This window comes from Anser brachyrhynchus, assembly GCF_964034855.1.
Source record: "Anser brachyrhynchus genome assembly, chromosome: 17".
Taxonomy (NCBI): domain Eukaryota; kingdom Metazoa; phylum Chordata; class Aves; order Anseriformes; family Anatidae; genus Anser; species Anser brachyrhynchus.
This window is the reverse complement of record NC_137710.1, coordinates 1-23,504: the sequence shown is the minus strand read 5'-3', so window position 1 is coordinate 23,504 and position 23,504 is coordinate 1. Positions and strand designations below refer to the sequence as shown.

The following is a 23,504-nucleotide window of genomic DNA, read 5'->3' as shown; positions in this document are numbered from 1 at the left end:
TAGCACTTCAGTCTTACGATGTTGTGTTCCAACGACCATTGTAGATGGAATTCTGAAAGTGTAAGCGGTGAAATATGAGCTCTCACTGTTGATGGAACAAAGTGCAGAAATCTCCATCGTGGTACTGTCTTAATCCATTGTGGCTAGATATGTTACCCACTTGGGTAAGGAAGAGCATACTTCTCTCACTCACTTTTCTCCCCCCCCACCCCCACCCCCACCCCACCCCACCCCCCCGCATAGGTTGCTTAGCACAGACAATTTTCTGACCTGTAAATCAGAAATGGCTTTGAATTTATAAAAACAAACGTAATAATAGACCAGATAAATCACTTACAGTTAGCTCCAAACTCAAACAACTGCTGAGGACTTGCATTAACTGATATGGTTGTTTTATTCTTAAAGGTATACTCATCTTCTGTATTACCATTCATCACTCCAAAGAGACCCTGTGTGTGATTCATAAACTTATCTGGGAGCAAAACTGTCAGGGTCAAGAATCCTCCACTTCCCCTTATCTGTACTCCAGACCCAGAAGAGAACATCACTGTAATCTTCTGATCAGCTGTAGAATGGAGAAAGAGACCTAAAACAATGAGAGGAAGAGGACAAAACAACTAATCATCTAAAGTGAACAGGTTGATGTGTCATCAGTTTTAAACATTTTTTATAAAGCATTTCCTTCCTTCCTCTCTGTGCTACATTCTGAGAAGCATTTAAAAGGAGGCCACACCTCCATACCATCTGTTTTTGGAAGACAAGAGGAATTCAGCCCTAAAAATTTGCTGAGACAGGACCAACACATACACCTACAAATGTGTTAAGATGGCTACTACAGAGCAGTAGCAAAAAGGGCCCACGTTTGATATAAGTTGCATGTCCTTCTGACAGTGTCCCAGAGCAGAAACTTCACGACATGAGACAATTACATCACAGAGCTGCTGTGAGCTGGGAACACTGCTCTCAGTGGTCACAGGTTTCCTCTGCTTCTTGATCATCTTGTCAAAACTTTCCTATTACAGCTCTTTATCCAAGCTCCATCACTGTCCCACTTTTTTCCTTCCCTCTGCTCTTCAATACGTTTTCCAGCCATTTGGGGAATAATATGTGAGAGCCACAGAAAAATTCCTCTGCTGAGCAGAAGGCTCACTATTAAAATTTTTATAATGTGTAATCAAATGATCACACCCCTGGAGGAAAAGAAAAAAAAAAAAAAAGAAAAAGCAACTTTTCATAGTCTTTTCAGGCAGAAGAATAGAGGGGTAACATCTGACCAACCCAGAGAGCTCCTGATAGGTGATTGTGAAATTCAGCTATATTTTAGTATACATTGGTTGTATTTCGCTATCATTCATTTTGATTGGTAGGTTTCTTTGCATTAAATACACTAGGCTCAAAGCAGAATGAGTAAAGAGTTTTTAATTCTATTCATCCTCCATGGAATGAGAAGGAAAACAATTACTCCACAAACCACTGTAGGATGACATGGAAGAAGTGGGCATTGAAGCCACCTGTTAAATATCTCTGTATCGTTGCCAGGATTGCATGCATTCCCTTCATACACTACACACCCCAGAAAGTTCAGGAAGGCACCATGTGTTGGTAAAGGCTGTCATTTATGTTATTTGTATGTTCTGAGAGAAAAGAACGTGCCAGTCCAGACTACTGAGAAATCTGATGACTCTGCCTCTTCCCAGTCAGTGTCGGAGTTCCAGCAGTTGGTGTCACTGCTAGGCTAACTACCAGAAATGCTGACGAGAAGCAGGAAGGTCTCAGGATCTGATGTTCTCACTGCTACATCTCTCCATGGGAACTTAGCCACATTATGCTTCTCTGTAGCACACTTGATCTATGGCTATTAGGAAGGAGATTCATAGCCCATAATTCTGGCATTTATATTCCTGTCCACAGCCTAGCTGTAATCAGTCTCAAAGGCAAGAGGAATCCCTGCACTGGGTTAGTATAAAAATAGGGCCAGCAAGGCAGATTGGATGGAAATCACATTCTTCCCTATGCTCTCCATTTTGTTCACCAAGGCCCATGCAAATTGTGCATTACCACTGATTCTGCCTCAATCTGGCAGCAACTAAACTGAAGAAAGGCAGATGATAATAATAAAGTAAGATTTAATTATCGGGGATACCGCTTGCCCTTTGTTTTATTTCCCACTTTATTTTTGGAGTGACCTGCATTCTGTTTCTCAAAAGTACACTGAAAATAGAATCAAAATACATGCATCTAGAGATGTTTTTAATTATACAGGGGTTTCACAGGAATAAAATAGGTTTCAAGGCTGATATGTGTAATTAACCTTTCAGGTCCATCCACCTTTGCTCAGAGAAGTTGACCACCTTTTGGTTCAACAGGACCTCCAGATTCAAATCCTCTGAGTAGCGCACTTCAATCACATCAGAGTTGTTCTCCTGCATGGCCACTGCAGACAAGCCTGTCACCTGAGCTTCAGTTCCTTCCAAACAAACAAACAAAAAATCCCTCAAGATACCTCACATCATATAAAATAAATATGGAATGTTATAACGATACAGACAATAACACAATAAGAAAACAAAAAAAACCAGACATTTCTTAAAAGTAATTAAATATGACTATTTATATTTCAGGAAATTGCTAAGCATATAAATCACATTGCATTGAAGCCCATGGTATAAGTCTCCTGCTAATGTAGTATATTGAAAGCAGAATGTTTACTGCTAAAAAAGGGTCTGGAGATTCTAAATTCTTAATCCCAGTGGTGGTGGCAGAGATGGTGGCAGAGATACGTAAGAAGACCAGTTGATCTCCTTCTTGCACACTAAGTCCTGTGAGTAGGGCCTGGGAAAACCCAATTTTCAGGGAAGATGAGACACAAAAAGGAAACAGAGTGAAACAGACAAGAGAAGGGATGCACACAAATTAAAAAAAAATTATCTCCAGAATGAACTGCTCAGTGACTCATGACACTTCTACTACAAGCACATTAAAATGTATCCACGGCAAAATATTTCCTTGATACATTCCATCCTATCCAATGTTGTATTCAGTATAAGCAGTCATGTCTATGTGGGTGCTGAAACCCACACTTTTTGATTCATCCTCATAATTCTACCAGACATTCCAAATCCTTCAGTTGCATCCCCCTCTACTCTGCCCTAGTCAGGCCTCACCTGGAGTACTATATCCAGTTCTGGGCTCCCCAGTACAAAAAAGACAGGGATCTCCCGGAAAGAGTCCAGAAAAGGGCCACAAAGATGATATGGGGCCTGGAGCATCTCCCCTATGAGGAAAGGCTGAGAGACATGGGTCTGTTCAGCCTTGAGAAAAGAAGACTGAGTGGGGACCTCATCAATGTTTATAAATACCTGAAGTGTGGGAAACAAAGAGATATGGCCAGCCTCTTTTCAGTGGTTTGTGGGGACAGGACAAGGGGCAATGGCCACGAAAAGAAGCACAGGAAGTTCCACACCAATATGAGAAAGAACTTCACAGTGAGGGTGACGGAGCACTGGGACAGGCTGCCCAGGGAGGTTGTGGAGTCTCCTTCTCTAGAGGTAATTCAAGACCTGTCTGGATGCCTACCTGTGCAATTTGCTCTAGGGAAACTGCTTTGGCAGGGGGGCTGGACCCACTGATCTCTCGAGGTCCCTTCCAACCCCTACAATTCTGTGATTCTGTGATCCCTGAGCTCAGCTGAAATACTCTTTCCTGAGGCAAGCCGGCTATTTTATGCACCATCTGTACCATTAGATCCAGGAACAGCATAAATGAAAGTATCTGATATGAAGCTTTTCAGATTGTCCTGAGAAGCAGGACAGCATTCTCCTGTTCCACGCCCTATTTTTCCCTCATTTCAAAATGCAGGTAAAAGATCATCTCCTTCTTACAGGCTCCTTTGCAATCTGCCCATTCAAGTGACAAAGGTACCTCCAGACGGTTTCTTCTGCCCTAGGTTTTGGTTTACAAATAAGCCAAAAGAACAGGACAAGCAGGCCCTTTGAAAACAACAAAAAAAAAAAACAGAATGACACCCTTAATCAACTTCTCATCAGACATTCTGAACTTTTCTGCTAGTTTGGGGTATCTAAAAAGACTGTCTGAAAAGCTCAGAGAAGTGTTTATTTTTTATGTATTGTTATATACTTTTAAAGTACTTTTGCACTTGCATACCCAAAAATTTATTTTAATTTCCTTGCATGCATATGTGTTGGGCCAAAAAGAGACGACTGCTCCAACGGCTGAAGTTGACTGCTTCATTTGCACTTCAGTATTTCTCAGAGGCCTCCTTTCCTTCAGATCACACCAGAATTAACTTGTCCATGTCTAGCCACCTCTCTTTAACATGTCATATTATACTACATAAAATAGATCCTAACAGTAAGTAACTTCTGCAACTCATCAGTAACCATTCTCCAACAAATTATTTCTTGTTACTTAGTTCTGGAATTATTTACATTGTCTCACAGGTGATTCTTTTCAGCTTGCTCTTATTGACTTGCCTAAGATATATCAGCATCCTGTAATCATTACAGAAGAATCTTGTAAATGCTTGAATTTGTTCTCAATTAGTACTCTGTATTACCGACTTCAGTTTGAAATCTGTGATTGATCCAGGATTCATCTGTTTATTTACAGCAGGAAATATGCTTTTGGAAGATTTTAATGTTTGACTTATAATCAGCTCTCTTTTGACTACTGATTTCCTGTGCTTTTACTTTCTGTCTTGAGTCAATAAATAGAGTTAAACTGATAATACTGGCCCTACTCTGCATGCATATGAGGAAATGCTGTGTTTCACAGCTACATTTTAAAATTCATTTTTAAACATGGTGCAACTAACTCAGCTCATTATTTTGTCAGTTATTTTACAGTGAAATGTCCATATTTATACAATAAAGCAGCAGAATGCCAGAACACACAAATGTACATTGACAAAAAAAAGTTGTTTCCACTCATAAGAACATCACTGTAAGGTGTTAATCTGTCTGGGAATGGAGGAAGAACACTGTTACAGCCCAGAGAGATAGTAGTCATAGTTTGGGAAATATTTAGAGGAAAAAGAAGACTCGGAAAGCCCAGAGGAATGCTGTAAAGAGAAAATCAAACAACCTCAGAAGCTATTATTTGTCATCACTACTTTCCCTCTTACCAACTTACCATTGGGAAAGTGTGCCTGCTGGGTCCTTCCTTGCACCCTTAGGGATGTGAGATCAGACTCTACCAACATGTATTCCCCTTGTCCTTTAAAAGTGAAGTTCAGACCATCAAATGTGAGGAAGTGGGGATCCCCAAAGGCAGATGCTGTTTTTTAAAAGCAAAAAGAGACATAAGAACAAGTGAAGACTGCAATCCATTACTCCTTTTCTTAGGCTCACATGAGGAAAAAAAAATAACCATTGCGGTGATCCAAAGAATGGTATTTAAACAAAGGAATAAACACAGGTCTGATCCATGTAAATGTGACTCGAGCAGTGCTGTAACATACCTTGAACAGCACTGTAGGAACAGCAATTGTCATTCCGGTTACTCATCTTCATCAGCCAACACTTAGAACTGCAGTTTAAAATGCTTTTATGTGCTGCAATGTTTACCTGGTGGACCCCCTACCACAATCCTCACTCTCAAGCTAGAAGCCTGATTCCCACACAATGTACGGGAGGACTTAGACACAAATGCAGGACTACTCCAGATGCAGCTCACCAGGGAAGGAAGCTTTCACATGTAGCTGGGAGTGACAATAGGAGAAATGGAATGGGACTTTGAAGTCTCATCTGGCCAGAAGAGAGAGAGATGACTGTGATCCTCAGCCCTAAAGCCTCTACAGAACTCAGCAGATATCCTTGGTTTTGCCTACCAGAATAGTAAAGAGGTTGGAAGGTCCCTCTCCCCCACAGCAAAAAACGATAAAGTTGTTCCATCCTATCTGAGGTATGAATCTCTGTGTAAGGACACGCATATGACGGGTAGGTCCTTAACTGCTTGGTTGGTGAGTATTTTGTTATCAGTGCTTCTATCAGTCTGGACCGTGAGTCCCTGACTGAGCTACCTCATAGGTAGGTGTACCTGTCTCCATCTCCAACACAGCCATGCCTGTGCCTGGCCATGAACCCTGTTGAACTGGACCCAGACTGCAGAGTGACTTTCTGGCTTGTCCTCAGATATGTCTTGTTACTATAGACTTGCCCAACAATCTCTGGACTGGATATTGGACCCTCTGGCAGACAGACTTCTCAGCTTAACTTTGGACCTGTCCTGACACCACAAACTTCTATGGAGATCTGGATTCTCAGCTGATCGCTGCTGCCTTCCTTGTGTCCACCCTGCCCACCTTGCTTGGGTACAGCTGGAGTGGACCTCACGCTGGCAAGGACCCTGCCCTGCCAGTTTTGTTATCACACTTGGCTCTCAGCTCCATGTTCCTTAGGGACAAGCCAGCCTTTGCTGCTTCCAGACAGGAAAATTTGATGGGGGACTATCAGAAGAGACTTTCACTTTCAGTGCCCTCTGCAATTTTCTCCTCTTTGCTTGAAGCAGACCAAAGACTCCTTGCTCTTTCCTTCTTTAAGAGAGGACACAATCCTACCAGACACCACAGCACACCAGCAACATAGAAGAAAGCAAGAGATGTGGCAGCAATATAGCCATGGCAAGACTCAAGGAATACTTCCTAAGAGCTATGGGGAGGAAAAATAGACACTAGCAAATACTAAAATTTCCATGTCTGATACGAGTAGCATTTTTCAGCATTACAGTTTTTTCTAGCTACTGCTAAGCTGTCATTAACCATCCCTAACTTATTTTTGAGAAAGAGCCCACTGATGATAGGAAGCCATGGACATTGACTACAAAACCTCAGCTATTTAAGTTTCAGGGGTTAATGATGTACTCAAGCTGAACATTTTGCAGGACAGCTAAAAAACACAGATTTTGCTACTGACAGATCAATTGAAACCTTCCATGGAAATTTTCTACAGGATATTGTGCCCTCCGCATTCTTAACTGATACAACACATACATACACAAACATTCTAAAAGACAAAACTGTATAAAAAATCTATAATCCATAATGGAATTCTGAAGGTGTTACCAGCTTGAGGCGGGCGATATGTCCTGCAGTCACTGGAGGGACGGTTTTTCATATAGAAGTGACAATTATCAGACCACAGACAACAATAGTAGAAGCTGATGACATCATAAAGCCAATGGGAAAAGCCAGGTATCCGGGGAGGCTTCATGAAAGGTGGTGAACCCCAGTCATGGCCTCGATCAGGTGTGCTGCCTCCTGTGGAGTCTTGTGTGAGGATTTGAGCCCCTGTGGAGTCATAGCAACACTGCTGGCCTGCTGCATACACAGGACTGGTTGAGAAATGAAGAGAGAAAAATGTCATCATTCAGCCCTGCGAAGTCTATTTGTGCTTACAGGTTACCTGTTTTCTTTTTATGGCTAAATGTTTTGGTTACTAAGCTCTATGTGACATCCAGAAATGATATGTCAGTAAATATTTTTTTTTCCCAGCTCTTATAAAATAGACCGGATCAGGGATTATGAGGGAGGGAGCTTTAACCAAGGCAGAAAGAAAGTTCTGTAGGACTTAAAGCCACACAAACACAGTACTGTTTACAATTGTTCTGATAGAACGAGTGCAAAGAATAACTTGTTGAACTAAAGTAGACCCATATAAAAAAGGCTTAATTAAGTCTAATCAAATTATTTTTAGGCATCAGCGCTTGTTTAGGTTTCCTGATATCCAGCACTGTGTAATTAATGACTTAGTAAATCTAAGGCCATAACTTAATATCAGCAATGAAGACTAATAAGAGGGAAACAGTGATTGCTATGAACCTGAGAGCTGAGAGACCAGACACCTCTGTGACTTCTGCGACACTGCTATCTCTGAGACAGAATAGATCATTAAAAAAAATGAAGTTTCAAAAATTTTTCTTTACCTGGCTTGAATGGCTCTTACACAATGCACAGCACCAGGGTGATAAGTACACACGCTCCCTTTTTCAATGTCACAGCCATAATCTGTCTGAAAAAGATCAATGTTCTGCTTAATGGAGCTTCCATTTTGTCTTTTCTATTTTTAGGTCCTCTCCCAACCCTTTATTTCTCAGTTATATGTAAAGTCTAAACAAACTGGTTGCAGCTGTGTGCTGAGTATCACAGAATATAGGAAAAACAGTGAATTTAGTACTGAAGTGATTGGATCAACATGTTAGTCTAACTTCAGCATTTTGCAGTCTATTACAACGGACCTTGAAGAACAGATGGAGCTAAATGGAGAACTCAGCTATAATTGTAATAAACATAGAATATGCCACAGTGATTAACTTATGTCTTATGCTTTTAGACAGTGGCAGTGCAGTGTATCTATTCTTTTTTCTTCATGTGCTTTTTTTGTGTATGATCTAAAATACACATAATGTTTGGAGTTTAATAACCAGGAAATGACGGTAACTAAAAACACCTTATATATGTATTTTAATATGCATAAGCACACTGCCATCATTGGTATTGTATACAGGTGAGAAAGTTACCCTATTTGGTCTTCAGCTCAGTAGTGTAGGTCTGAAAGCATAAATTAAACGGCAACTGATTTCTTGGCTTTTACCAGTCCTTTGTTAACAGTCAAGTTGAGAAGGAGGAAGGAAGGAGACAGGAAATAATGGTTTATAGCTGTGGACTTGAGCTCCAAAATGTAAGATGGAAAGGTTTACAGCAAGTTATGATATACTAGGTAGAAACATAGCTGCTTCTTCCAGAATGGGATATATTACCTACTGACACAGACTGCCATCTTGTAGGACCTTGAAGAAGTCATCTGTGCTCCCAGCTCTACATGGTTCACTGCCCTCTCTGAGCGTTTTCCGTCTACCACTGGAAGTATTGTCTTAATACTGTTTGAAGGTGGTTTTTGTTGGCTGTCCTACAGGATTTTTGTTATTTAGACTGCCTGAATAAACTATATCTGCCTCTGCTATTTGTCATGCTACTTGTGCAAATTTAAGTATAATTTAATTTCCTTGTAATGACATTTAGAGAGGGAACAGAGCTATGGAGAAGAGTATGTCAGTCCCTAAACTTCTACTTGGAACTGTAATAGGCCAGAGTGATGGATTAATAACTTACATGGAACCTTCCAGTGTCAGCTCTTGCCTGTGACAAGGTGCAAGGGCAATCTATAATTTCTTCCAAGAAATTTGGAAGCTTCTCCTCTTTCCTGTCCCATTCTAGACATTTTGCAGTTGCCCATGCAATTGGGTCATTTCTGAAGTCTTCCCCAAGGTGCCAAGCCAATGCATGCTCTGAGCTCCAGATTGATGGCGTGTTGCTGGAGAAAAAAGAGCCAAAAAAATAGATTTGATAGTTGAACAAGCACTGTTTTTTCAGCCATACTGTCTTAATAACTAACTAGAATTATGTATAATCTTACAACTTGTAAGGTTTCTTTGTTTTGTTTAGTTTTTGTTTTTGATTATGAAGGTCGCTGTTTTCTTTTTCCTGCAAAAATTTACAGTAAAACAAAATTTTCCTCATTTAAAGGGTGACATGACAGCATGCAGCAAGTATGCTATAATCAGGAATATATTTTAGCATTTGTGATTCTGGCTTACATGAAACTTTTTTAGAGACAGATATTCTCTTCATGCCTTTTCACATCATATTTCCTTTCGGCCAGAACAAAGAAAATCTGGATTCTCTATCAGAACCTAATTCTGTGCCTCAGAACTAACAGGCCCAATAGCAACAGATTGGGAAAGAAACATTCAGAATCCTCGAAATGTTCCAAGGCTACTCTGCTATCCACTCATGAAACTATACCTGAAAACAATAGTTTCCAAAAATGTCGTAATAAACTCTCCAGAAAAAGTAACCCTGGTGTAGTTAGCAGCTCCTAAATGGTAAAATAGTTTCTGATGTATTAGTAATATGGTCTAACACTGAGGATCATGAACTTCATGTATTTACAGGTGCCACACTATCTACATCAAGAACTGTAGACACATGGAAGAATTATGAAGGAGCATCTGCCCAAACTCAGGATATGTATGAAGCACTTGCAGAGATATTTCACCAAATATCATAAGGAAATAGTTAATGAAATAAAAGGAAGTGGACTTATCATTTGTAGGAATGCAAAGGTTTACATACAAAATAGAAAAAAATACATGCAGAGAAGAACCTGTTGCTGCTGTGGGAAAATAAAAAATCTTACAAAAAAATCTGCAGTTAAGGCCTCCTTTACAGTTGTAACAAGAATCAGCATGTCCTAGTTCACTGAGTGTATTGGTTTTGGCTGGGAGAGAGTTTTCTTCATAGCAGCGTGAACAGTGCGGTGTTTTAGACTTGTGACAAAACAGTGCTGGTAAAACACTGATGTTTTGGCTACGGTTGAGCAGCGCTTGCACAACATCAAGGCCTTCTCTTTCTCGTTCTGCCCCCAGAGGAGTAGGATAGGGGTTGGCAAGAGGCTGGGAAGGAACATGGCCAGGACAGCTTAACCCAACTGACCAGAGAGATATTCTGTGTTACAGAATGCCATGTTCTGCAATAAAAATGGGGGGCTGTCCCAAAGCAGGCGTTGCTGGGAGACTGACTAGGCATTGGTCTCGTGTGCTTGTGAGGTTGATTGCCTTCGCGTGTTTTTTTTTTTTTCATCTTTAATAATTAAACTGTCTCTATCTCAACCCAAGAGTTTTTCGCACTTACGCCTGTTTGATTCTCTCCCCATCCTCCTAGGAGGGAAGAAGTGAGTGATTGAGGGATTACGCGTGAGCTGTATTCAACCCACCACACTGAAAACAAGAAAAGTATATTAAACTAAGTAATCAAGCAGCGATCTCAGAGGACTAAAATGTGTATGTGAAATCAACTTGATACAAAAGAATGGGAAAATGGTTTGTAAAGTTCCACCTAGCAACAATGACAAGGAATGAATAAGTCTAACATGCAGTCTAAGTCTTTGCTAGCAGAAGATTTGTGGAGATAATTTAATTTGACTGTATTTGAAGGAGTGATCATGATGTCATTAAAAAAATTTAACAACAATAAGTAGAATATAGGAAGCTAATAGTTCAAGTAGTGCATAGAAAGCAAATCATTTCTGTTAGCAAAAATAAATACAAAATAACCTGGCATTAAATAAAATCAAAATTAACCAAAGCTAAATATAGTAAATAGAATTGCAACAAGGCAACACTAAGCCTCAGAGAAATTACTCCTATTAGAAATAAGAAGATAAAGAAAACATACCTAAAATGAGCAATGAACTTTGGTATCTCCTATTAGATATCTTCAATAGTGTGTTGGTTATTAATTTTTAGGTTTTGATGATTAATGTACGTAATTGCATAATCACGTTTATCTTTAGATAAGGTCTATGCCTGAAAAGTTAATTGGCATAATCTTTGAAGAGATACACTATTTTTTTTTCATGAGAAACAGAGCCTGAATCCTTGTTTTAAAAGTCAAAGGAGGCAGCAGTTTAATTATCGGAAGCAATAAGGTACCTATGATAAATGAATGCCATGATGTACTTGCCTCTGCCCATCAGAATAGGTGCTGGGTGTAATTCTCAAAATTCCAAAGTCCCAAGTACTGTAATTTGCTTTAGCAGGTACGGGAATGAAAGAAAATGTCCCAGTATTAGGGGTTTCTCTTGCCAAAGTATAAAGATATTCCCACTTGGCAAACCAGTTTTCTGAGTAACTGTCACCTGCCACATAAAGGAAAAAAATCTTTTTGGATGCTGTAAAAGAATAGTTAGCTACATGATTGAAATTAGATGCCTTCACCCATATGCAAATTAAGAGAAAAGCTGGCATTACTGGCATGAGTTATCTATACTTGCAGATCTCTTCTTGAATCTTCAGAGAAAGTGACAGCATGATGCACAGAGCTCTGCACAGAAGCTGACAACTGACAACTGCTTGTGCACAGATAGGAAAAGTATCACTTTACCTGTTTCCTGGTAACCCCAGACTTCTATGTTGATATGGGTTGCTGTAAGTGCCTGGTGTGTCCAGGTGAGAGTTAAGTTTCCATCAATGTTGTGGGTGCCATAGTATTGCCATTTTGTCTCATTTACCAACGTGCATTTTTCTCCATCCGGAACCTTGCTGTGATGTACTGGTTTACAGAACACACACACACACAGTCAAAATTAATGACAAGAAAAAGGACAAAATTAATGAAATTTTTGATCTGCATAGCAATGAAAAGGTGCCACTTAGTATCTAAGATTTAGCAGTATTTCTTCTGTGCATATTTTCTAACATGGTGAATGATACAAAAAGAGCAAACTGAAGGTGAGAGAATACAACCCCTACTAACGTGTGACATAGTCCTCGGATTACAACACCAGGGTGCAATTCTTTTCTAACAGAAATACCTACTAAAAGGAAACTGGTTTGGTCAGCCTCACTTTTGAGCAGGACCTTTTCTGACTTAATGCTGCTGATGCTGAGTAGCAGCAGAACTCACTCACTGTAAAGTTCATCTCTCAAAATATGAATCACCATGAGAGGAGCAAGAATGACTTTTTAGAGGTCAAACATTAAGGAAGAAGAGAAGTGATCAAAAGGGAAAGGCTCATGTAATCTTGCATTTGTGGAGCGAGAATACAGATAGAAGAGTGTTATCATAGATTTTAGTAACCTGATAACCAAGTTCCAGAGTACGGAAATGTCAGCCCGTCATCTGTAGAAACTTCAAAGTGGATGAAACCAGTTTCATACAGCAATGGGGAGATACAGTGGGCTTTTCCATCCTTACCAACATAGCCACTGGTTTTGATTTTCTTCTTGAACCTGTTGATATTGAAAACATTTCTCAGAGCCCCTGCTGAGAGAAGAATTCTGAATGTCTCAGTTATGTTTCGTTACGTAACCTTGTGTCATGTGCTGATCATTCCAAGTCCCGTGGCTATTTTCCTCGTTGCAGTGAATATAAACCGGTAAAGCTCATGTGTACTTTGTGCTTATTACAGCAGTGGGGATTCTGCTGTGCACTGCACAAATACAGAGCAAACTGCTAACCTTAGATTTACTATTTAATTATGGGAGGGACATGATAAATTAGTAACAAACAACAAAGGGATAGCAGGAAGACAAAGGTGATGTTATAAGATTAACAGAATTACAGGGTTGTATTTTACAGAACAAATACCCAAGTTAAAGGTTTTCCTGATGAAGAAGTAAAAACCTTTTCAAGTGCTGCTATGCAGATTGGAAGAACTAAAATCTGACACAGAACATTCTGTGGAAAAAATGCCAGGACATCAGGGCTGGTAAAATTCAGTGTGCCATATATGTGGCATGTGTGATGTGTACCTAAGGCTGACATGCTTAGGATCAAGGGTTTGTCTTACAGGAAAAAGATAAAGTGCCCTGTATACATTCTTTTCTTGTTGCTTGAGTCTTGTTATGGTTTAATAAATTAATATTTCTGTTTCTCAATATTGAATGTTAAAAAAATACTAGCATCAAAGAGCTCTGAAAGGAAGTCCTTTTAGAAAAGTCACTGTTGTGATATGTTCAGAGAAGGACTAACAGAGCAATGTTATCTCACAATATCTCACAATAACCTGACCTACAGGAAATGATCCTGTGTAGAAATACAGACAACATGTATCTTTGAGGGTGACTGTTAAAAGAACCTTTGCATGTTTCATAATTTTGACAACTCTAGAAGATACATTTTTCACTCGTGCATAGACAAGTCTTGTTTTGTGGTAATTACCTATTGTCAAAAAGTGAGATTAGAAAGGGTAACCTCCCTTTGGTAGAGGAATATAAAATCATGGCCCACCTGCACATTATCACAGAGGTATTAAAAGCTGTATTTTCAATCAAAATGTCTTTGCCTCCCATCAGAGATCCTGAGTACGGAGAAATTTGAAGACAAAATTCATTATAATCACGACAACAAATCCCCAAGGACTGGCACGTCACTTGGCAAGAACAGGTACCAAGAAGCTCTCCACATTGATGTGAGCAAGAGTCTTGAGCCCCTTATTAAAGAACAAGACAAGGAAGAAAAACAAACAAACAAAAAAAAACATAGGAATGTCACTGAGCTCCTCTAGATGTTCTCTGAAACAACATCTAAACATCTAAAGAACTACTGTAAATGAAATAGGCTGTTTATGTCAGATGAACATTATTTTAGAATGTATTTAGATGATGGCAATAATCACCTGTGCATTACATGATTACCTTTCATTTTGATTAGAAAAATACACTTATTTACCTCCCAGACCACATATAATTCACCAACCCCATGGGTATTTTTATAACTAGTAGAAAGATAAATCTCCAAAGCAGCCTCCCAGATACTGTCATTAATCAGAAAATAATAGTTCATTAATAGGTCATTAATAGTTATTTCTATAAACAGTTCCTGAGCAAACCAGAAAGGGGTCCTATTGTTGTCAACCCTACACAGGGATCAATGAGAACAGAAAGCTAGTGCTCTTGGATGAATGAAAAGCTAGCATTAGAGACAAAGTGTGTTACAACATGAAATTATGAAAAGCTTCTGGAATGTCATCCTTCTGTGCATTTTAAATGAGTCTAACCTTAACAATGTAGATGTTAAAATGACTAGGTAGGCGAACAGATGACTACGCCCTCGAATGAGGCCTATCTGAACAGACCAGAAGTAACTACTGGACATGACGTGAAAAACTGCTGAACACAACAAATAAAGCAGTGAGAAGTTGACAGAAGTTACAGTAACATTGTAAGAAACGGATGGATTTCAGAGACTGTCCAGCAGGAGTCGAGTGAGGTGGACAAACTGCACAGATAATTGTGAGCATTGTGGACCTTTCAAGAGCGGAATCTTGCAAGACCCACACTGCTTGGGTTACTATATCAATAATACAGGCTGACATGACCTAGGTAATCTAGGACTGTGTTAGTCTGCGTGGTTGGCTGTGTTAACGTGGTGAATGTAGTATGTGTATCTGCCACCTTGGAATGGGGGAAATATCCTTGGTACTGGCTGGACCAACAAACAGGAACAGCAGTAACCCCGTATGTGGGACTGGCATATAAGGAATTTCCTGAATGTGGAAGTACAGAAGATCTGGCTGTAGTGGACTGAGGAGGAGAAATCTACTTCATTCCAAAATCCACTGGATTGACCTACTTCCCAAAGGTCATCAACGATGTATGAACAAGACTAGGAGAGGAAGAAAGAATTATGGTCACACCTGATGGAGCTGAAGTGCAATTGCTTCCAGTTTCAGATAGGACAGTTTCTGTCAAAAGGAGGAGAAAATGCCAAAGATTTTTGGTTTGTGTATGGGGGGTGAAGGCAGGGAGGGGGCAGGGAATGTCAGGGAAGACTGTTTGTTTTTCAGTAAGGTGAAGAGAGCAAGAAAATGAAAAGGCAGTAAAATCTCCCCCCAACTCCCCCCCGCCCCCCCATCTCCCTCTCTGCCAGCCTGCCTCCTTCATGCTAACATAATATGTGAGTATAGGTCAGAGAACAGGAATAGAAGTCAGAAATTGTCCTGGTTCCAGTTAGGACAGAGTTAATTTTCCCTCCTAGTAGCTGGTAGGGTGCTATGTTTTGGATTAGGATGAGAAGAGCGCTGATAACATGCTGATGTTTTAATTGTTGCAGAGCAGTGTTTACACCAGGCCAAGGACTTTTCGGCTTCTCGCTCTGTCCTGCCAGCGAGCAGGCTAGGGGTGCAGCAGGAGCTGGGAGGGGACAGACCCAGGACAGCTGACCCAAACGGGCCAAAGGGGTATTCCATACCATCTGACGTCATGCTAAACAATATATAGGGGTGGCTGGCGGGGGTGGGGGGCCGGCTGCTCGGGGATAGGCTGGGCATCGGTCAGCGGGTGGTGAGCAATTGCATTGTGCATCACTTCGGCTCTGGTGAGGCCGCACCTTGAGTACTGTGTTCAGTTTTGGGCCCCTCGCTACAAGAAGGACATGGACGTGCTCGAGCGAGTCCAGAGAAGGGCGACCAAGCTGGTGAGGGGTCTGGAGAACAAGTCTTACGAGGAGCGGCTGAGGGAACTGGGCTTGTTCAGCCTGGAGAAGAGTAGGCTCAGGGGCAACCTTATCGCTCTCTACAGTTACCTTAAAGGAGGCTGTAGAGAGGTAGGGGTTGGTCTGTTCTCCTACGTGCCTGGTGACAGGACGAGGGGGAATGGGCGAAAGTTGCGACAGGGGAGTTTTAGGTTGGATGTTAGGAAGTACTTCTTTACTGAAAGGGTTATTAAGCATTGGAACGGGCTGCCCAGGGAGGTGGTGGAGTCACCATCCCTGGAGGTCTTTAAAAGACGTTTAGATGTAGAGCTTAGCGATATGGTTTAGTGGAGTACTTAGTGTTAGGTCGAAGGTTGGACTCGATGATCTTGAGGTCTCTTCCAACCTAGAAATCTGTGATACTGTGATACTTGTTTTCTTACACATTATTATTATTAATACCATTATCATTATCACTATTATTATTATTATTGTTATTATTATATTCCTGTCTTAATAAACTGTCTTTATCTCAACTCACCGGCTTCACTTTCCCGTTTCTCTCCCCCATCCCAGAGAGGGAGGGGGGAGGGTGAGCGAACGGCTGTGTGGTGTTTAGCTGCCAGCCGGGTTAAACCACAACAGAAATAAAGGTCATCCTTCTTTCTCTACTAGAACAACTACCTGTCACGGAAGTAGAAATGTTTGTTCAATAAAGGGAACTAGAAATTTCACCTATGTCTTTAAAAATAGTGTTCTCCAGATTGTCTGTTTACTTACAAAAATGATCCACTATCCTACTGGAAATAACAGAGGAAGGGGTTGAAAATTACATGGTACTGATAAGCGCAAGCTTGTGTGCCCTTGCTTTAGTTTGTACAAATGGTATCAGTAATTTATTACTGAGTATATATCTGAAGTTCAGAAGTCAAAAAAGTTTGTAGTTTAACGCAGAAAAAAAATTTGAAAGCCACTCACCTGTATTCCAAAGGGCACTGAGGGAGAAGAGAATGAAGAAAGAAACATCTACACCAACAAATTTCATATTTTGTCCAGATGATTCAGGACGGCTGATTGTGATAGCCTTTGTGCCCGTCAGGGAAAAGCCTTTTATAGAAACACGTGTCCAGAAATGATCAAGATTCTCACTGTTCAAAGGTTTGTTGTAAATTACTGAAGCAAAACAAACTGAAGGAAATGCTCCTTTTCAGAGGTCATCTCTCATTCAGGAAAAGATGAAGGGAGTGCAAGAGGTAGTCAGAAGAACTCCTACACATTATTTTATTAGTCACTTTTTTTTCTAAAATGAAAGGAAATGCATTTTTTTTTACAAGCACTTATGCTCCAAAGTTCAGGACCACAGAGTCTGTGACATGTGGTGTTATGTTTTAATTTTACTAAAGAAACTGAAAATGGCTATCAGTAAGAAAAAACAAAGAATAGATGCTGACAGTACAGTTTTGCTGAGGAGATAATGTGACATTGAGAAAGCATGTTTACTGCACAATATTTGTTGGCATGGGAGTCATAAAAGATAAAAAGACATTCAAAAGCAGCTCTAACTGAAAATAGCGGCATGGTGTTAGCACAATGAAATGGACTACAGAAGTCTTATGACAGAAACACAAGGATATTCTGGCAGCAAAGTAGGGCAGAGCTGATGTGGTGGACACTACTGTGTAACTGTATGCTACAATAGCAAAACAGAAACTTTATGATGGAGAGAGGCTGGTTGGTTGTTTTTTGAATCTTCACACTGCTTGAAAGCTTGGGAACAGCTCTTTTGCTGACTTTGTAGAGTGAAGATTTTCACCAGGAATAACTGAGGCCTATTGCATCTGCAGTAACAGAGGGGCTATGGTAGAGTCAAGGTAGCCTACCAGTTCCTAATGAAATGTGCAATTTTGTTTGGAAGGCATTGCTGCCACGTGGCATGGCAAAAGAGTTGCATCTGAAGTTTGCGATATAGGAGTGCTCTTCACAGTCTCATCCCTTTAGACCTTGCTGGTCTAAAAAAATCCCACTGGGATTATGGGAGTTGGAACAGTGCCTGTTCATGACTGAAATTTAAGATAAGCCTGAGCTGTAGTTAGTGAAAAAGTACAAAATTTAGACCACCTGATTCACATTCAGCGAGGAACACTGCAGGCAGTAGAGACCATGTTAGAATTCTTCAAGTAAAGCTTACAAGCAGCTAGGTTCAGGATGAGTAGAAAGAGAATATAATAACTATTTATAGAACTTTGAGTTTTGGATATTCTCTCCTTCTTTCCCCTTCTCGTTTGTTGTCTGCAGAAATACTACTCTATGTTGGACTCTTTACTGAAACTGGATGATCCGAACTGGCACTTTGCTACTTTGAAGTCCTCAGAATACATAAGTATTCTCCAGCAGAAGGATGGGCAACTGAAAGCAGAAACCAGTTCCTCATAATACACTGTCCCTGCAGCAAGCATCCTGATTCCCACTCCTGCAAGAAAGGGTAGAGGTCAGTGCCCAAGAGGCACTCTGCCTGCTGTCATGGAGAAGCAGTACAGAGCCTACAAAGACTGCAGCATTTTCAGGGATGTGAGTGTGATTAGCACTGCTTTGGCCAAAGAAAAGTTTTCACTGACCAGCTGGTGACACTATGTGTTTGAGACAACACCAATCCAAATCCATGTCTAGGTCTCCATTGTGTGTGTGCCGATGCTGTGTCACTGGTCTTGGTGCCATCACGGTTACAGTGGGTGAGTCTGTTTCAAGATCTCTAGGACTTTTTCCATCAACTCTGTGGCTTCTTCATTCCCCTTTCATCTCATATTCTCTCAGACCCTCATCTGAGGCCCATATTTTTTCCTGAATTTTCTTTTTGCCCTCTGGCCTCCTCAGGACTTCCCTGCTCCTGTCATAATGCCTGCTGAGGACATCCTCGTGCCCTGCAGCTCCCTTTTATCTATGTAGGTCATAGTTGGGCCCCTCTTGTTCCCTCAGAACATCTCCTGAGGTCTTCTTTGTGCCCCAGAGAAGTCTTTGGTCCCCCTTGCTGTCTAGAATGACTCTATTCATTCAGTCCCTTACTTACTAAGGCCATCTGTACTCTGCAAGGATCCCCCCCAAAGTTTCTCATTGTGTTCCCAAGCCTTCTTTTGCCCTTTGGACTCATTTTCTAGTTTCCTCACAACCCATTTTCCTTGTGCTCCAGAGAACTGTTTGCCTTCTACCCCATGTGACACACCTGTTTTGGCCTAGTTCCACTAGGACCTAGTCCACAGACTCTGGGACAGAACTGCAGTCCATAGAGAGAAGCCCAATCTAGATCAGTTTGTCTGTCAGGAAGTGCAGACTGTGGGCAACCTAAACTGGAGCTGTCTGTTACTGAAGGACTGTACCCCATGGTATAGATCCACGCTGGGATGGTTCTTGAACTGCAGCACTTTGGAAGGGCCCACATTGAACCAGATCAGGACTGCATCCTGTTCGAGCAACCCCACACTGGAGTAGGGGAAGAACATGAGGATGAAGAAACATCGGAGACAAACTGTTGTAAACTGACTGCAACCCCCATTCCCCATCCCCCTACATTGCTTAGAAGAAGATCTAAGGAGTATGAGAGGAAGAAGGTTTTAGTTTGTGTTTAGTTCTCACTGATCTACTATTATTCATTAGCAAAAGATTAAATTAACATTCCCCAAGCCAAGTCTGTTTCTCCCATGACTGCTGAGGAGAGAGAATGAAAGAGAAGCATAATGAGAATCTAGCAACCAGCCAAGCCAACCCACCACCTATAGGTAGGCTAGATAAAAACAAAAAAAAAAAACATACTTTGTTAGACAGAAAACTAAAGCATTATGCTTCTGCTGCAAGTAGCACTACAGATTTTGGTCAACTGCTATCCAAAATAGCCCCCAACGACCTCAAATGCATTTTACAGCTTAAAAGAAAGGCCTGCATTTGTCATAATAAAAACAAACTTAACTACCTTTTATATTTCTGATATGTGCAATCACAACAAAAAGGCAGATACAGTCTTTTACAGTAGAAGCCCTTTTTTCTTTTTTTTTGGTTAGGGTTAGATCCTCCATTAGGGTTAGGGTGAGCTCTGCCATTAGGGTTAGGGTCAGGATTAGGGTCAGGGTTTGCGCTAGGGTTAGGCTTAAGGTTACGGTAAGGGTTACAGTTAAGGTGAGCTTCGCGGGGCCGGTTAGGGTTAGGGCTTAGGTTTAGCTTTAAAGTTGGGTTTATGGTTAGGGTTATCTCCAGGCTAGCTCCGACATTAGGGTTAGGACTACAATTAGGGTTAAGGTTAGGGTTAGATCCACCATTGGGTTTATGGTTTGGATTAGGGTTTGGTTAGGGTTAGGATTAGCTACGGGTTAGGGTTAGATTTAGGGTTAGGGTTAGTGTTAGGGTTACGTTTAGTGTTAGGGTTAAGGTTAGGCTTAGTGTAAGGGTTAGAGTTAGGGGTTTGGGTTAATACGGGTTAGGCCTAATATTAGGGGGGAAGGCCAAAATAGGAGGGTGGTGGACCCCAAAATTGGGGGGGACCCCCAAATTTGGCGGCACGAAGCCCTAAGTTAGGCGAAGAAACCCCAAAATTGTGGGGAGAACCCTGAAATGGAGAGGTGAAACCCCAAAATTGAGGGGAAACCCCCAAAACTGGGGGGGCACAGAAGGGGGCATGTAAGGTGGCGAATAATGGCATCCTGCAGCCAGCACCTAGGCTCAATTTTTCGGGGAACGCTGGGAAATGTAGTTCTTGGACACTAGCTTTCCGGGAAGCCATGTTGGCTTCCCAGAGCATTGCGGGAGGTGTAGCTCTCGAGAAGCTGCTTACCGGACGGCCGTGTTGAGAGTGCAGGGAATACTGGGAAATGTAGTTCTCGAACAGTGAGCCTGCATGCAGCCTTGTTGGGAGTCCGAGGAATGCTGGGAGGTGTAGTTCTCAGGAAGTCACTTTCCAGGTGGCCATTTTGGGATTCCGGAGATTGCTGGGAGGTGTCGTTCTCGGGCACTACGTTTCCGGGCGGCTATGTTGGGTGCACAGAGCATGCGGGCGGAAGAACCCTAATATTAGGGGTGAAAGCCAAATAATGGCTGGTGGACTGCCTCAGGTATTTTCAAAATCTCATTCCTGTTTTTAAGCGTGCTGCCTTGCAACAACAGTCCCTTCTCTCTCCAAAAAGCACCATATACATGTATCACTCCAAAAGTAAACTTTCAATCTGTATAAATATTAACTTGTTTTTCTTTTGCCAACTCCAAGGCTCTTGTGAGTGCTACTAATTTAGCATTCTGTGAAGAAGTATTAGATGACAATGTTCCTACCTCTTTTTCTTTGGTTATTGTCACCATTGCATACCATGCTTTTCTCTCTTTATGCACCATGTAACTGTTTCCATCCGCGTAGAATTCTTCATCCGGATTCTTAAGGGCTGTGAGTCTCTCTCTCAGATCTAGTGGGGTGGCATTTACCTGTTCAATAACTTGAAAGCAATCATGGTTAATTTCCTCCTCTTGGTCTAATGGCAATAATGAAGCAGGATTCAAATTACTATGTGCTTTTAATTGAATATCATCTTGCTCTAGCAGCAGTATCTGGTATTACCTAAAACTGCAGTTACTGCACGAGGCACATGTACTGTTATTTTCTGTCCCATTGCTAATTTTCACACCTCTTATATCAATTACTTGCTCCAATCCTTTTCTTGTATCTAACTTCATTGAGTATCATTTTTCCTTACCAGTTTTGCCTCTGCCTTGAGCTCTTACTTTACTGGTTCTGCTGATCTTGCTCTCCCAGATTTCTCAGCTGCCCATACAAATGGTACCATTGCATCCTTAATTTCAGTCAGTACTTGGATCCTGTTCCTCTCCCGAAGCGTCTTCAAAATTTTGCTATAACAAACATCCTTGCACCTGCCAAGCATTATTTTCAGGAACATGTACTTGGATTTTTCCTTTCTTGAAAGTTATTTGGGCTCCCAGTTTACGTTATAAGTCTCATCCTAACAGAGGTAGTGGACATTCTGTTAAGTATAAAAATCTGTGAGTAAAAACTCGCTTCCCAATTTCACACTTAATTGGTTACAAAAAGGTCTTAACTTCTCACTTTCCAATGGCCCCAACCACTGGCATAGAAGATTTACTCAATGGTGTTTAACAGCTGTTTACTACTGAGTAAGTGGCTCCTGTGTCTACTAAAAAAATTACAGTTTCATTCCCCAGCTTTACTGGAACCAGGGGCTCTGCTGGAGTACTGGATAATTCTGTGCCCGATCCCCTTCAGTCTGATTCTTCCATGTCAATCATTAACAAGTCCACTTCAGAAATACTTGTTAATTTTGGCTCTCTGGTTTCACTTTTGGGTATTCCTTCTTCCAGTGCCCATCCTCCCAAAAATATGCACACTGATTTAACCCTAATGGGTCAGTTGGACAGGGGGTAGATATTGTACCTGTCCCTTGTCCTCTTCCTCTGCCTCAATTCCCCATTATACTGCCTCTTTCCCCTTTTTTAAAATCCCCTACTATGTGACAATCTGTGAGCTTGAACCGCAGCTGTTGCAAGCAGACTTGCTTGCATTTTTGCATTCGTGCTAGTGCACTCTCTGGACTCACTGCACTGCATCCCCTGTGGTGCCAGTGCACTCTCTCGACTCACTGCTCTGCGTTGCCATTGGTGCCAGTGCACTCTCTGGACTCATTGCAGTGCATCCCCAGTGGTGCCAATGCACTCTCTGGACTCACTGCACTGCATCCCCAGTGGTGCCAGTGCACTCTCTGGACTCACTGCACTGCATCCCTGTGGTGCCAGTGCACTCTTTGGACTCACTGCAGTGCATCCCCAGTGGTGCCAGTGCACTCTCTGGACTCACTGCACTGCATCCCCAGTGGTGCCAGTGCACTCTCTGCACTCACTGCAGTGCATCCCCAGTGGAGCCAGTGCACTCTCAGGAGTCACTGCGCTGCATCCCCAGTGGTTCCAGTGCACTCTCTGGACTCACTGCACTGCAACTCCAGTGGTGCCAGTGCACTCTCTGGAGTCACTGCACTGCATCACCAGTGGTGCCAGTGCACTCTCTGGACTCACTGCACTGCATCCCAGGTGGTGCCAGTGCACTCTCTGGACTCACTGCAGTGCATCGCCAGTGGTGCCAGTGCACTCTCTGGACTCACTGCACTGCTCTAGCCGCGGCATCCGCTCCAGCCGCCTCAGCCGCTCCAGCCGCGGTAGCCCCTCCAGCCGCGGCAGACGCTCTAGTCGCTCCAGCCGCCGCAGCCGCTCCAGCCGCGGCAGCCGCTCCAGCCGCTCCAGCCGCGGCAGCCGCTCCAGCCGCGGCAGCCGCTAAAGCCGCTACCGAGTGGAGCGGCTGCCACGGCTGGAGCGGCTGCCGCGGTTGGAGCGGCTGTCGCGGCTGGAGCGGCTGCCGCGGATGCCGCGGCTGGAGCGCCTGCCGCGGTTGGAGCGGCTGCCGCGGCTGGAGCGGCTGGAGCGGCTGCCGCGTATGCCGCGGATCGAGCAGTACAGTGAG

General features: G+C 42.1%; 1 protein-coding gene across 1 annotated transcript in view; it reads right to left on the bottom strand.

Annotated features, from left to right (window-relative positions):
• Positions 1 to 22,559, bottom strand: part of KREMEN1 (kringle containing transmembrane protein 1) — a 68,311-nt gene extending 45,752 nt beyond the window's left edge. The window contains exons 1-12 of the mRNA XM_080560240.1: positions 21,299 to 22,559; positions 20,808 to 21,000; positions 13,808 to 14,009; positions 12,656 to 12,807; positions 11,960 to 12,127; positions 11,540 to 11,714; positions 9,128 to 9,329; positions 7,942 to 8,027; positions 7,082 to 7,350; positions 5,152 to 5,295; positions 2,312 to 2,467; positions 338 to 586 (exon numbers count right to left, since the gene is read on the bottom strand). Of these exons, the coding sequence (XP_080416366.1) occupies positions 338 to 586; positions 2,312 to 2,467; positions 5,152 to 5,295; positions 7,082 to 7,350; positions 7,942 to 8,027; positions 9,128 to 9,329; positions 11,540 to 11,714; positions 11,960 to 12,127; positions 12,656 to 12,807; positions 13,808 to 14,009; positions 20,808 to 21,000; positions 21,299 to 21,358 (2,056 nt within the window). The 5' untranslated portion in view covers positions 21,359 to 22,559. The remainder of the gene's footprint in view (positions 1 to 337; positions 587 to 2,311; positions 2,468 to 5,151; positions 5,296 to 7,081; positions 7,351 to 7,941; positions 8,028 to 9,127; positions 9,330 to 11,539; positions 11,715 to 11,959; positions 12,128 to 12,655; positions 12,808 to 13,807; positions 14,010 to 20,807; positions 21,001 to 21,298) is intronic.
• Between the last annotated feature and the right edge of the window lie 945 nt (positions 22,560 to 23,504).